The sequence below is a fragment of the Neofelis nebulosa genome, chromosome 3 (genome assembly GCF_028018385.1).
Source record: "Neofelis nebulosa isolate mNeoNeb1 chromosome 3, mNeoNeb1.pri, whole genome shotgun sequence".
NCBI lineage: Eukaryota > Metazoa > Chordata > Mammalia > Carnivora > Felidae > Neofelis > Neofelis nebulosa.
The window spans coordinates 3,664,713-3,677,842 of NC_080784.1; the positions used below are offsets into that span (position 1 = coordinate 3,664,713).

General features: G+C 42.3%; 1 protein-coding gene across 5 annotated transcripts in view; it reads right to left on the reverse strand.

Annotated features, from left to right (window-relative positions):
• Positions 1–13,130, reverse strand: part of CSMD1 (CUB and Sushi multiple domains 1) — a 2,016,488-nt gene that overhangs the window by 259,989 nt on the left and 1,743,369 nt on the right. For all 5 annotated transcript variants that reach the window (XM_058719853.1, XM_058719852.1, XM_058719850.1 and 2 more), the window contains 3 exons: positions 11,573–11,764; positions 6,297–6,435; positions 2,338–2,525 (listed from right to left, as the gene is read on the reverse strand). In XM_058719853.1, coding sequence (XP_058575836.1) covers positions 2,338–2,525; positions 6,297–6,435; positions 11,573–11,764 — 519 coding nt within the window. The remainder of the gene's footprint in view (positions 1–2,337; positions 2,526–6,296; positions 6,436–11,572; positions 11,765–13,130) is intronic.

A 13,130-nucleotide genomic window follows, 5' to 3' on the forward strand; every position in this document is an offset into this window, starting at 1 on the left:
ACAGAGTACCAAACCCTATGTATACTATGTTTTGTCCTACTTATATATACATATATGTCTATGAGAGTTTAAGAGATTAGCAATAATTACTACTAATAAAATAGAACAAGTATAAAATATACCCAAGCTCATGCGTGACCTGGACGCGATGACCAGTGTCAGGCTCCTGGGGACCTTCTGGTGCCCTTCTGAGTCCAGCTCAAGGGGGCGGAGCATGTGCTTCCAGACCCCGCTGACCTCCCGTGGCCCAGACCAAGACCAGGAAAGCAAAACCACAGAGAAGGGGTCTACCATACATGCCTGTTGCCCTTTCACCCTTTTCAACCATTTATTTGTTACACATCCCTTTCAGTTGAGTTTACTGTCTCACTAAACACCATGTACACGACTGCCTGCTCTGTGTCTCTGAGTTAGGTCTCTGATGGTAGGTGTCTTCATCTCTCCAAATGACCCCCTCTAATCCTGTGGTTCCATTTCTCCAGCTCTCGCTTCAGGATGTTTCGTGATAAATCACAGACACGGTTTTCGCTTACGGTTTGTCCTATTTTCTAATTCGATGACTTCATAACATAGTGTGTTTTGCCACAGTTCATGTCCTTCCTCCCTAAGGACACGCCTCTGAGAACTCGCGCGAGGGAGGACAGTGGGTTCAATCAGCCGGTGTCAGAGACTGTGGCTCAGTGACCCTGCCCGTGCCTCCTACTTCTCGTCCTGCCAGAGAGCTGACCAAAGCACCGTTACTGCGACCTTTCCTTGTCTTCTGCTACTGTTTTTCACAGCCTTTCCTGGAGAGCTTTTAAAACATGAAGAGCTGTGGCCCCCAGTTCGACAGCTGCCCTGGTCTTTAAAGAAACTACACAAAAGATGCACGTCTCTCTTCCTACCCTTAGGAACGTACCTCCTTCCTCCTTTATTCCCTCGTCCAGCCGAGGAGGCCCTGGAGAGCACAAAGTGCACAGGCGGGCAGTGACAAATGTCCATCCTTATGTTTAGAGGAGGGGTAGTGCTTTGCAGCTCATTCTAGAATGGGCACTGTCGTGGTGATATGCACGTCTGTGAGTTCTTGTTACTCCAGAAACTGTCTGATGATACGGTAAATGCCTAAATGTGCTGTTTTTCATTATTCATAAACATTAACAGATCCCATCCCCAAAGCACAAGAACTCCTCTGACTGCTGAGTTTAATATTTTTCTCTTAGGCATTTTAATAAGAATCAGTAAGTTTGCAGATTTTGGTGTTTAGAAGGAAATAGATTAATTTTCTACCTAAAATCATATAAAGAAACATAAGTCCATTGAAGCATTAACAGACATGAAATGTGTCCTGTGTTTTATTTGACAATTCTAATCACTGATAAGTAACTCAAGTTTAAATCAGTATACATATTTTCATTATTTTTTTAAAGCGCTCACTAGTCTGAATTGATATTTCATTAAGTCCTTTTCTCTAATTCTTTGTCATATATCTTGTATGTTCTTGGTTTCCATGAGACATGGATTTGCAAAGAATGTGATTATTTTCATGGACGCTATAGAAAAATGCTTAATTTAGGGTGGTTTGTGTTTGAGTTTGTCTCTATTTTCTCTGGCAACAGGTGATGGGGGGGGGTCCCAAACGAAGTGGGAGACACCCATCTGGTGGGCAAACAAGGAAGCTTGCCTCGGCTGGGGCTCCTCATGAACCAGTGCCCATGGGTGGTGGAGACAGGTGAGGGCGACAAAATGACACGTTGAAAAGCAAGGAGATAAAACTACTATTCTGATATACTTAACCTTAGTCATTCTGAAGAAACAAATAAGAGGATATTAAAACACACATTAAAATAATAACAATTATTATTTTTTTAGTGTTTCTTAATTTTTGAGAGAGAGAGAGAGAGAGAGAGAGAGAGACTATGACAATGAGCAGGGGAGGGGCAGAGAGACAGGAAGACACAGAATCGGAAGCAGGCTCCAGGCTCCAAGCTGTCAGCACAGAGCCCGACGCGGGGCTCGAACCCACGAACCGCAAGATCATGATCTGAGCCAAAGTCGGACGCTTAACCAACTGAGATGCCCCAACTCTTAAATGTCATCAAATCCTTCAATACACACATCATAATTTATTTTTACATGACTATGAGTTGGGGGAAAAAGAAATTATTCATTTTTCTTCTTTCCTTTCAGCAAAGGTAGAAATGTGTCTCTGGATTTTCTTCCCCACTGTAAATATCGAACATTATGTTATGCGAGCATTTTATGTATGAAACAGTCACACAAGACCTCAGAGATAAATGCTTACAATGAATAAACCTTGATACAAATTATTTGACACACAAATTAAGCTGATCACAGTACCTTTAAATTCAATCGCAAACCCCGACAAGCCCACGGAAGCATCACTCCGAAAAGCCAGAAAAAGACTATTTCCACTACTCTCTATTCTTTCTGGGGCTTGAGAACCCTGGAAACTTCCAAGGAGAGGTCTGTTGGAATCTTCTCCTTCATAGATATGTAGGAAATCATAACTGGGCTCCATGTTGAAACTAAAGGAAAGAGCATTCATCAGGTTCGGCACCAAACATGTGTCTCGTATTTCCTCCAGACTACAAGCACACAGTGAGTTCACTTACCTTCATGCAACGAATTTTAAAAACCCAAACAACCCAGAAGTTAAATGTAAAAATAATTTAAATGTGACAGTAGCAATGTGTGTAACTAATATGAATGGTCAATACTGTTAGCATGAGACATAATGACTGCTATATTCAAAATGGTAGGAGTTCATACTCTGGTTTCCCTTCAGATCGTATAAATCTTTCATCTTTTACAAAATGGGAGGAGTTTGAAGATATCTGTAAGACAATGATTCCTAATAACGTGGACAGAATATCTCTTCCCTGCACCCAGGAAATTGCTAAAGAAATATGGTTTGAAAGAAAGGGGTTTGAAAGGGAATTCCCACCGATATTTGATTTTTACGTGAATATTTTTAGTTTGAAAAACAGGTATCTTTGATATCGCTCTCCTTAATTTTTTTTTAATTCTCTGTGAGTTTGTTTTTACTTTTAAAAATGTAATTGCCTCTACTTGGTTGGGTCAGTCAGCTGACATCAGTCATCCTTGGGATGGCACGAGGAGTGGTAGGCACCCACTCCGTTTCATGTTCCTACATCATTGACTTTTTCCAATCTTCTCTTCCCGCCCCACACCCCCCGCCCCCCTGCTCTCTCCACTTCTCTCTCTGTGTCTCTCTCCTCTAGTATTAAATACCCTGGTAATCCCCAAAGTTCTCAGGTGGGATGTGGCTTTCCGTGTCTCTGCCATTTTTGATGAGAAGGCGGATGATGGTCTGGGCGCTTCCAAAACGTGCACACTCTCAGGTCAAAGACTAAAGCTGGCACAGACGATAAGATCTCGAGGAGATCAGAAATAACCGACAAACTGACAGAGGTTCCAAGTAACGCCTTCTGACTGGCCTTCCACTTCTTCCTCATCTCTGAGTCGGGGCCTTTGTGTCTTCAGCAAGGACTCATTCCGAGCAGCGTCCACTCTGTCTCCCTTCAGGCAGTGTATTTGGATAACAAGGATGGTGAGTCAAGGAAGCCTTATCATCACTAACGTGGACGTTGTTTAAGTGGCTCTAGTTTATCTGGAGATCCAGGTGATGAAATAGGAACAAAAGGTCTCTCCAGAAATTGCCCCAGGTGTTCTGAAGGAAGCCACCAAGAGTGGGCACCACGGAGGACCCAATGTTAACACTGCACCTAGTCCTGAATCGTGCCATCCCAGTTTATGCCAAGGCTACACTGGGTGCTGCGGGAAGTCCCTGGACATAGTTTTTAAGGGAGCTTTAAAAGATTCCTTAGTCTGCTTATTTGACAAATTCCTTAAAACTCACAAATGAAGGAGTAAAAGATCAGGCATGACCAAACAGAAAGGTGTCAACAGGAATTGTATCAAACAAGAAGAATCTGATTGGAGGAAGAATTTTATTTGGGATACTTTATAAGAATGCTATTAGAATCTGGGGATGCTGTATCCCCATTAACCGGTAGAGCTCATTACTGTTATAGATTATATTTGAGCACTGGAGATACACTGAGTCACAGAAAGGAAATATAGTCTGACCTCTCTCTCTCTGGCTTTCTTTTTGGATATACCATAATCCATGCACTAAAGTCTGGAGTGACATTTGTAATTCATCATGATTCTATTTGTAAAATCCATTTTTTATGTCCTTTTTAAATTTATTTTTATTTTTTAGAGAGGGGGAAGGGGCGGAGAGAGAGGGGGGACAGAGGATCTGAAGCGGGCTCTGCACTGACAGCAGAGAGGCTCGAACTCACGAACAGTGAGATCATGACCTGAGCCTAAGTCAGATGCCTAATGGACCGAGCCACCCAGGCGCGCCCCTGTAAAATCCATTTTTAATTCTGCACGATCCATGAGACCCAATAAATAGGCCAAAGTGTGGCCCAGCTTTTGAACCAAATGTAATCTGAGTCTCGATGTGTGAGTATCTTCGGCTCCCCGGTCTACAGGGACCTGTGATGAGTCACCCTTCCCAAAGACCCCAAGTCCCAGGAAAGGCCTTGGAGTGAATGTTCCAGGTCACACAGTGCCTGGTCCTTCCTGTTAGTCATGCCATACGCTCCCCAGCCCCTTAGGAGCACACCTGACTTTACTGACTCCCTATAAACCGTGCGTCTGGGCAGCGCGTGTCAATGCCAGCGTTTCTTTGCTTGGGGAGGTGAAATCCTGTCCCCACCCAGCACTTCTGGCTCCCTGTTCCCATCTACCGAGTAGACCCAGTCGTAAGGCTTGAGGGTCACTCCCACCCGAGCACCCGCAGCTTGTCCGGTTGTCCACGTCTTGGAAGAAGTCACACATGTGTGATTTTCCTGTGACACTGGGTCAGCTAATGACTTAAGAATCTAGAAGTTGGAAGAAAACTTGGAGGTTTTCTACTTCACCTCTCTTCCAGAGAGGTGGGTAAAATAAATAGGAAAAACAAAAACCTCTATAAAGCTGTTGTCCGTCTATACTATCAAATGGATTTTGCCCTGAGGGAACCTTGATAATTAGTCACTACGACACACTGGAGGGTAGGAAACTCCGACTTCTAAGGCCCCATGTTCTCTAAAAGGCTTTCAATTGTTCATTTACTTCTAATCTCACGGTGCCAGAGGCATCTCCAGGTTTTAAGGCATTGGTAGAAGTTAGCATTCACAAAACCTACAGAGATACCCAAAAATACAGCTGCAAATGTTCAGTGGTTTTGCACAAGGGCTGAGTGAGTGGCATAATAAGGGTTCATCACTGGGTAAATTTATAGCAGCTTGAGTAAATTGAAGACATGATGGCTTATCAGGATGACTTAACATTTAGAATCAGGGACATTTAAAATTATACTGATTCAGATCCCATCAGGAGGAGAAAGTGAAAGATAATCATGGCCAGGCCTGGGTTGGTGACGTAAACATCAGAAAAGGAACCGTGTTCAACTGACAGATAGATATACTTAGACCACTTCACCCTGGAGAGCTAAGAGATCAATAAGATGGCCTCTAGAACCAGGTGCCTTTTCAAAAGTCCCTTCATTTAGTTCAATAAATAATCAAAATACAAAGGCGAAGATCGTGGGATTTGGAAAAAATGCAATTATCATACACCAGATACGAATAATAGGATAGTCCTATAGAATTTACATTTATAAAATAATCACAATGTTTGAAACTCCATCATCTGGTTTAGCAGGGATAAGTCAGCAATCATTTTTTAAAGAGTAATGTCTATTAATTCAGACTTTACAGCAACCACATTTAGAGGAATTTCTATTTTCAAAGTTCTATGAAGTCATGATATTTCAGTGATGGTAACAGGGCTACCTGTGGGAATGTCAGACAAGATGTATTGCGGAAACGATTTCGTTAGCATGCATTTAGAGAAATACTCCTATTGTCTCTGTAGTGTCCTGATAAGAAATCATACTAAGTGTATCTGTACCACTTTTTTATTACTTTTCTTGAATATTCCGTAAATTCAGCCTTCTCATGTGGAACATATTGCATGCGGGATAGTATTTAAAAGTAATTCCTGCCATGTCCTAATACAAGCAGACTTCTCGAAAGCAAAAGTACATATATGTGTATTTCCATTTAGGTCATTATGCAGCCCTATGTAGTAACTATTCGAATAACATCTAGGGCGTCACTCAAGGTAAAACCAGGTACTTTGTGAAGGGATATGTGAGGTAATTTTTCGGTGTGACACTTGAAAAGTCTACTCAAGGGGGATTCAGCAAAAGACAGTACCTTTTGAATATCAAGGCGATGACGAAGTCTGGATTCACTTTTATTCTCCAGTCACATTCTTTCCCGGGAGGATATGGCTGCGGGTAGTTAGGTGACAGAATGACACCCGCTGGGCCCGTCAGGTTCCCTCCACACGCAGCTGCCACGGAAGAGGGACAATGCTGGTCAAGGTGAAGTAGGACATCACAGAATTCATCAAGGGCACTCAGCATGTGTCAGGTTAGTAGACAATTATCTGGATGAAAATTTAAGGCCCAGGAGGTCTGTACGTTTTTCATGGACTTGTTCATGAATTTCATACAGTGTTCCACCCTGCTTTTACGGAGGATTTGTAACTGTTGACAAATAAACTTCAGTTGCTATGATTTTAAGCTCTACCCAGTTAAACAGATGACTTTCCTCCCCCACACTCCTACAATGCACACAATACACGTTACAGAAACACTTGGAAAGGGAAAGAAATGGCCACGAATGTCACGTTATGGTCCTGCTGATTCTCCTGTCCTATCGTAGGTTCACAAAGTCATTGCTGACTTCTTCTAGAAGGCATGCTTCCTGTTCACCTGTGTCTCACTAACACCCGGCGCAGTTGTGATCAGGTATTCAGGGAATATTTGTTGAGTGAATGAACACACGTTATGCCAGGTATTCCCCAGAGTCCTCTGATATACGTAAGGTTTGGGATACAATTCAAAATGACAAAACTAACACAAAGTTTAAGTGACATCTGGGAATATGGAACCTGTAACAGACTGAGCCAGAACATCAATCTGGAAAATAGAATGTAATCACAATGCTCAGCACATTAGTATCAGAGAACAGTGCTTTAGATGATACTCATCAATCTACTTGGTTTTTACCTATCACTTTTTCACTACCTGTGTTTATATTTATGTTAGGAAGATAATAATTATGAAGTTCAGTGGTGTTAATAGGCAAGCCAATTTTCATTCTTGAACTTCAAAATGTTTAGGATGGTTTCATTTACTACATAGGATTTCTGTTAAATCTTCCATCATGTTTAAAGGTGTTAAAACACTGCAAAATTCACAGGTATACATTTTAGACGCACGGGTGAATATTCAAGATTTATGGTTCTTCACAGCAAATACAGTGATTTCTCACCAGGTTGTCTTAAAAAAATCAGCCCAATTAAACTATAATGTTCTCCCTAAACTATATATCTTATTTCACATCACTGGCCATATATCCATTTAAGAGGAAAAAAATGGTAAGTAGAAAAAGAAACACCCTAATTGGCAATCTTTTATACAGAGACATACATACAGATGACTTTTATTATGAATAATGCCAATGTACGTGCTTTCTAATTTTTGTGACGATTGTGTCTTTGAATACTCACTTAACATTCCTGAAAACTTTAATTTTCCATAAGAAGAAATATAACACATTCCATTACTTTCTGTTATGATTTCAGTCTCACTAAAGGCAAATTCTAACTAGTATCACTAGTATTATAATAAATTCAGATATACATTCAAGAGTAATATGATATAATTTTCTCAAAAATGGCTAAACCCACATGTTCCCCCCAGCATCGAGTGTGACTGTAATAAACTCTGCTGGGGCCACTGTCTACTCGGCTCCCCCAGAATCAAGTGGACGTTGACAGAGGAAAGCCAGGCAAGGCGCGGGTGGAGGCAGGTGGCGCTGAGATGGAGGGAGCAGGTACCTCTGGGTCTAGAAGATTCCGCCGCATGCAGGGTTTGCAAGATGCAGAGCGACAGATTCAGGACACTGGCTACCAGGGTGTTGCCAGCAGGAAGAATGTGGGGGTGACACAAGGTACTGGTTTAAGAGAAACCAAGAGGCATTCCTGTCTTATCCTGAGAGATCCAAGGAGGCCTTTTTAAATGAGGTTATCCAAGAGCACCCAGGGGAATTAAGTAGCACTGTCTGGCTGTGTTTGTTTTCTCTTTGGGTCAGGCATTCTTCAGTTTAGTTTCATTAGGTTGTAATCTGAAAGCTTGCAAAATATTTTGGACAGGATCAGCATTGCGTACAAAACGTGACCCAGACACTTCGGGAAATACTCCAGAGGGAATGGACGTAGACACAAAACCCACGAATCTGTATCAATCCCCAGTGCCTCCTTCCCGAATCCTTAGGATCCCCTCCTTAACGTACCAACAGCACCTCCATCCTTCACGGTATGAAGCAGCACACTTGAATGAGACACATGCGTGTTTCTGCTTCGATACAACTCAGCGTTCACACCATTAAATGGCATAACTGGGCTCGAAAGAGCTGCCCTGGGGGTCAGGGCAAGACGATGACACAGAATGAATTTCTGCAAACTTAGGGCAAATTCTTGCTCTTGAGAGCCATTTACAACTTGGAGTTGGAGAAAAGGTACTGCAGCCTACACAAGGAAAGAGATTATGGGGACTTTGAGGGATCCTCATGCAGAACGAGAAAGTGGTGAGTGTCCTCTGGTCTGCAGAGGAGTCCTCGGGAATCCGCTAAAAAATCCCAAAGGTAGTGCCTCATTCATTGGAGTCCTTTGATAAGTGAAAAAAGGGAGCTATCCAACCAGTCCACAGCAAAAATTAGCAGCAACAGACGAGGTGGTGGAAATATCAGTAACATGCCAGCAGGTGAGAGGCTAAGGGATTTCAGAAAAGAGAGAGAAAGAAACGAAGATACGAGGGGAAACACTAATAATAATAAAAGGGGAAAAAGCGCTGGGTTGAGCGCTGACTTTGACTCAGGTCATGATCTCGGGGTTCGTGGGTTCGAGCCCCACGTCGGGCTCTGTGTTGACAGCTCAGAGCCTGGAGCTTGCTTCGGATTCTGTGTCTCCCTCTCTCTGCCCCTCCTCTGGCTCATGCTCTCTTTCTCCTTCAAAAATAAATAAACATTAAAAATAACAATAAAAAAAGAAATAAGAACAGGGTTTTGGTTTTGTTTTGTTTTGTTTTGTTTTTTTGCCTCCTTTAAGAAAAATAAACACTCACTCATGGCTCTGTTGGTAAATTGGTGCAACCCTTCTGAGTTTTGAAAAATGTTTTAAAAGCTTAAGAAACACATACATGTGTAGAAATACGTCATTTATAAATAATCAAGGGTGTGTTTTGCAACAAGAGGGTTCATTCTGGCAATCTTTGTGGTAGGGGAAGACTGAAGCGATTCTGAGTGCATAGTCAGAGGGGACGAGAGCAGTCCGTGTGGGCGGATCCACTCGGATGCTGTGCAGTCACGAAGAACACGCAGAAAGCACATCACGGCACAAAAAGATCCTCATTTTGTTTCGCGCTGGTAAGTCAAAGTGCAATTGACAAAATAGGATGCTGTCACTTAAAAACATTTTGGAAATAGACTCGATAAACATAAAATAATTATGAAGCTTACTTATGTATGTTTGTGTTAATAGTATTTGCCTCCGAGTAGAAAGATGACAGCTTTTTGTCCTCTTTTCCCCCTTAACTAAACATGCATTATTTTTTAATAAGGGGGGAAAAAAAGGCTTGAAGATAAAAGAAAAACTGTTTTAAATCAGCAGAACAGAATTTATGTGCATGCTAAGACATGATCAGCTGATGCCCCAGTTGACAAGTTTCTTACAGAGGACATAAGCCTCGTTTCTGGGAAAGAAAAAAAAAACTATATATATATACGTATATATATGTATGCATGTATATATATTTAAAATGTAATGAAAAGATAAGATTCACTTATTCCCAAATACACATATACACATTTTCCATTTCCCGTTACATAATACCTATATGCGTAGGCCTGGCTGCCAAGATAATTGATACTCATTTACCTGCAGGTGAGTTTAGCCTGTCCTTGGTGCTGATGCTCAAGGCAGAAGAAACGCTGCCTAATTTCTCTGCTGGGAAGTGGCTTATCTAGTCATTGGTCAAAACTATGTTACTAAGATATAAACTAACGAAAGGCGATCGATTAGTTGGGAAGATGGTCACACTTTCCCAATGTCTACATTAATGCCAACTGAGAAATAATCTCGAAGTGTTCAATGGATAGATGCACGGCTCCCCCTTGAGATTAAAATCATGCAAACTGGGGGGAGTCGTTCCCAATTTAAAAACAGGGTGATGGTTTAAAATGCTCGTTGCATTTATAGGCAATCATTCTATCTTAAAAAGAAGCACGCAGAAATCTTGCAAATCTCCAGATGAGGCGGCTTGGAATGAAATGCAGAATGGCGCCCACAGAGTTATGAAAGGTAGACGCGGCACAAAGCATCAGGTAAACAAAGGCAGCTCTCCGACGTGGTTGCACACGCTAACGAGCAGAACCATCGGATCCCATCCATCTTCAAACTCCTCTAAGTACTTAGTGATAACTTATGAGCTGTGTAGCACAGCTCCCCGGGACCACGGAGAATCTCTCTACTGCTGCGTCGATGACAATAAAAATCATTTTAAATCACAGAATCCCCTCAAGTTCACCCTATGCAAAATGGCCTATTAACTATGTGCATATCATTTCATGATCACTTCCTCTCTCACAGATTAATTAAATTTTACATTTTTCAAGCAGATCATAAAGAAGTCCAAATTCAACGGTGACAGTTCATTAAAATAATAAAGTTTAGCAGGGTTCCTTTCAAAAATAAGGTGCAAGAGGTATTTATGGTCAAACAGCTGACTGAACGAAGGGACACTCTATATGTAATCACTATTTATACAAAAATATGTATTTCCCTAAAACCATATTTGTGATAGAGTTCCGTGAATAGTTATTCAAACAGAAGTCTGCAAAACCAACTGCTATCCTTTGAGTAAGGTCAACCTACAAAATCCTAGTGAATTTCAAAAACATGGTTCTCCTTTTATCTTCATTTTGACCAAAGCAGTATAATCTCTAGTTTTCGGGATTCTGTTCAAATATACTGATATTATGGAAAAACCATCTAAAAAAAGAAAATACTTCTTACTGAGTAGGTTTTGCTGAAGGGCATGTTTCTATGTTAAAAATGAGAATTGCAAAGGAAGGGTTATGAATTTTCAGCCACCCAGAATTTTAAGTCACAGTCATTTTTACAAGCTCCGTTGAGGCTAGAACACGTTAAGTAACTGTCAATTACTGCACATTAAGTAAACCGCTTCCTTCATTTCACCTAATGAAATAAAGTTTCCAGGTTTACAGTGAAATCTCCATGGAGTCTGTGAACCAGAGGGCACGTGAGACATGTTTCTAAAGAACGAACACATTTATGGAGCAACGTTTAGAGTGGCGTGCATGAGTTCCGAAACAGAACATGTCTGTTTTCTGTTGTACCATACCTATGCACGTGGGAGGGTCTGGCTGCCAGAAGAATCGGTTATTCAGCTGCACACAGGTGATTTTAGCTTGTCCTTGGAGCTGATATCCGGGGTCACACTGGAAGGTGACGGTATCCCCCGGCTCTCTACTATCCCCGTAGCGGGTGCCGTTCTGAGGCAGGCCTGGGTCATTGCAGGTGGACGCGACGGATGCTGCGGAACAAAGGCAATACCGGGTCAAACGATGGACACGGGGTCCCCACGCTTGCACGGGTGAGGGAGCTCTTGTGTGCTGAGGCCCTCTTGACTGGCATCGGATTCTTCCGTCTGCCCCTGAGTGTATGAAGAGTTCTTGTTCCCAGGGATACGTTCAATAACCTGCATCCTGAGATGCAGCTCACTTTGAACAGACACAAGCAAAGTTTGTTGAAAACGCAGCCAGTGATGGAACATATCAAGGAGTTGCATTATGCTATCCTTAATAAGCACACGTACATTCTCCTCCGCTGTTCTCATTAACAATATCTAAACGAAAATACAAACCACGATTGAAAATGCTTAATTAAACCACCACACTCTCAAATAACGTGGAGTAAAACAGAACAGGACAAACTCCTTTACGTTCTGTGCCTTCCAGGCAACACCAGCTCACGATGACCCCCACGTTACAATGGGGGCCAGCGAGAGAAGACGCGGGTCGGTCTTAACCAGGATACCATTCGTGGATAGCTGTAATTTTCTTGGTGCAATTATTAATAACCCCATTTCATGGTAAAATGATTAATAATCTCGTTTCGCTCTCAAAACACTTCCAATTCAGACAACAAATGAAACGGTCATCCTAATTTCAACATCATTTGAAAATGATGATTCTTGGTCCAAAAAGAATCTTGGTCCAAAAAAGACTTGGTCCAAAATCTTGGTCCAAAAAAGAATCTAAATATTAGGAATTTCAAGTTGGTTTAGTAGAGACCAGCATCTCCAAACAAGCTGGTAAGAGAGCTTTGGGGGGACAGCCGGAACAGGAGCCTCTGAAGACCTATGGACCACGTATTGTAATAGAGGCACCCAAAATCACGTCCCACAAATCAGCCACCAGCCCCGTGTGAGTCCAATCAACAGAGCTGCTTTCCCACCCAGATTCTGGACCAGGATTTTAACTCCCACAATGCACTGAAACGTAATGGCCTGAAAAGTCCTGTCACTGTCTCCAGTTTCTGTCACTGCTTCGTACTTGATGTTTTACTAAAACTTAGGAAGACGCCCATCAGGGTCCAAAACTGCAAAGAATTTTTGGGATTCCATTTTCACTTTCACCTACAACGGCGAGCTCGCTCCCTCTTCAGGGCCAAAGGGACTGTGATGGAAAGTTAGCTCTTCTTGTGGAGGGCACCAGGGCACAGAACACCCGCTTCCGGAGTGAGAGAGAAAGTGAAATGGTGACTGCCCCACAACCCAGCCAGCATGCTGCCCATCCTGACGTGTGCAGATTGCCAGAAACATGCGGGCTTGGATCGTGTGCTTTGGGTTTCCCATCTGGTTCGGTTTGGGAATTGTGGGACCTCGCCACGTATCTGGC